General features: G+C 43.7%; 1 protein-coding gene across 1 annotated transcript in view; it reads right to left on the minus strand.

The window, feature by feature from the left end:
- Positions 1–18: 18 nt before the first annotated feature.
- Positions 19–5,171, minus strand: part of gpr137ba (G protein-coupled receptor 137Ba) — a 10,118-nt gene continuing 4,965 nt past the window's right edge. Inside the window, exons 3-6 of the mRNA XM_037691586.1 lie at positions 4,119–4,191; positions 3,203–3,349; positions 255–383; positions 19–144 (exon numbers count right to left, since the gene is read on the minus strand). Coding sequence (XP_037547514.1) covers positions 19–144; positions 255–383; positions 3,203–3,349; positions 4,119–4,191 — 475 coding nt within the window. The remainder of the gene's footprint in view (positions 145–254; positions 384–3,202; positions 3,350–4,118; positions 4,192–5,171) is intronic.

Raw genomic sequence — 5,171 nt, forward strand, 5'->3', positions numbered from 1 at the left:
AGTCGCGTTGTGTTGTTTTTACCTCGCTTGGATGTTCTGAGGCATGACGCTCCACGCTAAATCGTCGTCGCTGTCGTAACGTCGCGGATTGTCGAAGAAATAAGCTCTAGAAGAGAAGACGTGACCAGGAAGACCAGAGCCGCTCTGCAAGTCACACAAAAAAAACTGTCTGTGAATAAAAGATGTAACGAGCATTTGATCAAGCACTTCATGTTCCTGAAGCTTTTTCAGTCCGAGAGTTGCTGCAGGCTCACCCGGTCCAAGTTAGGCTTCCGCACCCTGAAGAAGAAAACGACCAGAGAAGTCGGCAGCAGCTCCCACACGAACAGAACCACCCCGAAGACGATGTAACCAGCGTCGCCTAGGGTCGACTGTAAATCTGCCTAAAAACAAAGTTCAAACATCACGAACGGTCCAGAGTTCACTAGAGGTTCATTAGACCAGCAGCAAAGATACGAAAACTTCATTTAAGATAGTTTAGCACAAATGTAACTTGTTTTAAAAGTGACCCATTAGCTGATCACCTGCAGAAACATTTTTAATTAAAATTAAAAAAGTTAGTGGGGCAGAAGGGGTCCGGCTCAGCAAACTCAGGATTCCGCCTCTGCTCTTTGCAGATGATGTGGTCCTGTTGACGTCATCGTGCCGTGACCTTCAGCTCTCACTGGAGCGGTTCACAGCCGAGTGTGAAGCAGCTGGGACGAAGATCAGAACCTCCAAATGTGAGACCACGGTCGTCAGTTGGAAAAGGACTGTCCTCTTTGGGTGGTGGAGGTTCTCCCTCGCGTGGAGGAGTTTAAATGTCTTGGGATTCTGTTCATAAATGAGGGAAGAATGGAGCGTGAGGTCAATGGGTGGATTGGTGAAGCGTCTGCAGTATTGTGGACTCTGTGCCGGTCCGTTGTGGTGAAGAGGGAGAAGAGCTGCAAGTAGCTCTCTGTTTACCAGTCGGTCTACATTTCTACCCTCACCTACAATCATGAACTCTGGGTAGGGACTGAAAGAATGAGATTGTGGATGCAGGCGGTCCAAATGAGTTTTCTGTGTAGGGTAACTGGACTCTCCCTTAAAGATGGTGTGAGAAGTTCAGCAGTCCAGGAGAGACTCGGAGTAGAGCTGCTGCTCTGCCTCATCCAGAGGAGCCACTTGGTTCAGGTATCTGGTAAGGATGCTCCCTTGAAGTGGTTCTATAGAGGTTTTCCAGGCATGTGAAACTGGGAGGAGAGCCTAGGGAAAACCCAGGACATGCTTGAGAGTCTCTTGGCTGGCCTGGGAACAGCTTGGAGTCCTCCTGGAAGAGGCGACTGTGAAAATACATATCTGCTCAAGCTGCTACCTTCAAGACCAAGCACCAGAAAAAGCAGCAGATAATAAAAAGATGGATGGATAGTTCAAACAAGTTCAAGACAAAAAAACAACTGGACTTCATTTGTAACAGAAGACGTTTCGCTTCTCATCCAAGGAGAACAAAATCCTATTGTGAGGATTGAAAGGGTAATCTGCATATGTATCTAGCTTAGCTCAGCTTTATAACGTGAACCCCACACTCTCTGTGCTTTGAAATCTCCTCAGATGAGAAGCGAGACGTCTTCTGTTACAAATAAAGTCCAGTTGTTTGTCTTCAACTTTTTTGAACTGACCATGTCCTGGATGACTGAGAATCTTCACCAGCGTACAGGTGGATAATAAAGTTCACCCGTTCATCCATTGTAAATTTCTCTACAAATTATGTAGTTTTCATCAAAGGGTTATCTAGAAAGTGATATAAAAAAAAAAGCAAAGGACCTCTCATGACAATAAATTTATATTTTCTCAGCACCTTGTTGTTCAGACTTGGTCTTCTTTTTAAAAACCTTACTTTATTGCTATTGATGCCCTTGGAATTTGATTTCCGATCAAGGTGTGGTCAAATAAATAGAGATCTGAGAAGAAAGTAGGGGTTGCACGACTTCATGTTTTTTAAAGTTGACTTCAACATGATAAAAGTCGAGGATGACTAGTCGCTGTGACGTATAGGAACTCGAAACGCTATATCATATTCACAAAAAAAACGTAATTCATTATTTACAATAAAAAAGAGCAACAATACATCAGGACTGAATATTTATGCTCCTATCATTTATCATACTGCAAATAAGTCACAGGAAAACTATTATTAAGCTTCAAAAGTGAAAGAAGCGTGTGGCACGTAAAAAACAAAACTAAAAACCGGGTTGGCCGGTGGTAGAATTCACCACCGTGGATTAAATAAAACGGGTGCAGGTGGAATCTACACCGCCCGCTGATGCGGCAGCTGGGTCCAGTCCAGTTAAGCTTCAGGTGGGTAGCTGGCAGTGAGCCATCTGGACTTTTTTTTTTTACTTCTTTCAACTGGCCGGTCAGCGCGCCGCGGCCGGTGATCCAAATTGGATCGTTGGCCGCGCGCGTCCACTAACGCAATCAAAACCCAGACACCGACTCGCTCATCCAGCACATTATTTTGACCCGGGTTAGAAATAACAGCTCTAGCCAGCGCCCGGCGGCACAATCGCGTGACTGCGACTAGTTGATGTGAAATTTAAAAACTTGCGAGATGTCCTAGAATTGACTGGTTGACTAGTAGATGCAACTCCTACAAGAAATACATCAGTGTTTTCCCTACCGAACCCGAACCGAGCGCCCTGCCTACCGAACTGCCTGCCCCCCACCCATCTGCCGGCACTGATGTAGCGCTAAGCTAACTGCGCTATAGCTAGCACGCAATACAGACGCGCTAGCTAAAAAGCTACAGAGGTAGCGCTACGTTTCTCTCCCGCTGAGCTGTCTCCATGCTTCCCCCCACTCCCGCTCGAAAACTGTTGGTACAAACAGCGACAGTGTGCAACACAGACGTGTCGCTGTCCACCCCGTCTGCAAAAATCACAGAGGATATGAGCACCCTGGCAAGGGAAGTAAACTAGGGGAAACACTGGACCTTGTTTTTACAAAGGGTGAAATCTAGGTAAGCAGCCAGTTAGAGCAGCGCTTAGTGTGCAGATCCCTGTAAACAAGTCCTTTTTTCATGGATTGACTTCTTGACTCAAACAGTTTGTGGATTGCTCACCTCTGCAGGTGTTAAGATTTCACCCTCAGTGAGACCTACCAACTAACTTGGCAAGGAAATAGTTTCAGTGATTTCGTCAAGACCGTTCTTGCGTAGCATTGCAACGTCCCGTTGACTCACCTGGTCCGACACGTTGTACCAGTCGTAGTCAAACGAGTTAATGCTCTTGTTGGAGAGTCCGAGGACAACCAGGTTGTAGCAGGCCCTGGAGGCGTACAGGAGGATGACGATGGCTCCGATAACCGTCACCTGGCACACCGACGTTCCCTGCACGAGATGGTAAACATCAACCAGACACTCAGACACCATCTGGTAAAAACATCAGCAGTGTCTATTGGTTTGCATATAAAAAATAAAGACAATAAGGAGCATAAACTAGAAATGTCCAGAAGACATTTTAAAAGGCGGCAAAACAGCTGCTGTTCAAAACTCAACGTAACTTTGTAAAAGGCCAAGAAAACCTGCCGCCATTTTGATGTACGCGCCATTTAAGAAGATTTAAATGGAACCAAGATCAAAACAAATGTTAACGCTGCTGCCATGGTCACCATGGTAACTTCACACCTGTGTCTTTCACTCCCTGACTGCCAAGTTACTGAGAGGCAGACGGAAACCCAGGCTGAAATTTAAGCCCCGAACAAACAGTTTCTGTGTGAAAAGTACAAATCAGATCTTGAAAACTCTTGAACCGCGAGCAGCCGAAGATTCTGAAGGTCACACTTGTGAATTCTTACGTTTCTACGAGTTTGAGATATGACAAGTTACAAAGACACTTCTAGTCTTGACGACGATATGTTGAGCTAAAACGTAACTGTATTCTGTGGACGTTTGGGAGTGAACTCTGCATTTTAGGAGGGATTTAAGAGAAAACCTCAAGGCGGGTGAGACACGCTCTGGGAAAGAAGACAAACATCCCTACATTTTGATGGATAACTTGTTCAGTGCCTTCCACACCTTCAGAGAAGGCCTAAGAATTCAGCTCATATGAAATGTTACAGTACAATTTTTATTTTAATATTTATTTTATATAAAATACCGGCTGTGGTAGCTCAATGGTCACTGCCATGGTCTTGTAACTCTGAAGTTGAGGGTTCAAGTCCATGTCGCATCTGGAAGGGAAACAATTAAAGAAGAGCGAGTTTGCTCGCTGTGACGACCCCTAAGACGAGGGCAGCTGAAATAGAGGTATTTTTTATTTATTAATTTTCTTGAAAATAAATATTGTCAATATAGTTTTTATTGTTTTCAAATTTATTTTCTGTAAATTATTTTGCAGCCGAGCAATAACTTTTTTAATTCATAAAAATACACTTATCCACTCAGATTATTTAAATTTTTTTGTCTCCATGCAGAAACAGAAGGAGCTCTCATTGGTTAGGACTTCACTGTTAGGACAGAAAGTGTGGACATTTTAGGTTCTGTGTTCAGATGGGTTGATCCTGTTGGTTGATCATTTAGTGTTGGGTTGGTATTTATGTTCAGGTTGTTGTTAGTGACTGTAAAACAAATGATACCATCAGTCACAAGTTTTATTTGATGTATACAAATTGGGAAAGTACTTCCTGTTCGCAAGTCACTGTTTTGCGGAACTGAAAGTAAAGTGCTGTAAAAGGACGCTGACTCTTAGTCTTCGATGGTAGTATTCATAAGGATTTTATATGAAGACCTAACTCTTTTAGTCACAGGTTCCCCACTGAATTTGTATACCAGAAAAAAAATTGTAGGAGTAAGAAAAATTTGTTTCCAAAATAATTAAAAACAGACATTGACGTTTACAAGTGTTCGGCACTTGTCAAACACTTAATAGTTGTTGGGTTTCGAATGGGTTCATGCCAAGAAAGAACATCACAGATGCCATCTTTGCTTTGAAGATGCTGATGATGAAGTACAGAGAGGGTCAGAGAACTCCGTTGTGTTTTTGTGGATTTAGAAAAAGCATCTGACAGAGTGCCAAGGGAGGAGGTGTGGTACTGCATGAGGAAATCTGGAGTGGCAGAGAAGTATGTTAGACTGGTACAGGACACGTATGAGGACAGCAGGACATGTTAGACTGGTACAGGACATGTATGAGGACAGAAGGACATGTTAG

The sequence above is a fragment of the Nematolebias whitei genome, chromosome 1 (genome assembly GCF_014905685.2).
Source record: "Nematolebias whitei isolate Nwh7 chromosome 1, NemWhi1, whole genome shotgun sequence".
Classification (NCBI taxonomy): Eukaryota; Metazoa; Chordata; class Actinopteri; order Cyprinodontiformes; family Rivulidae; genus Nematolebias; species Nematolebias whitei.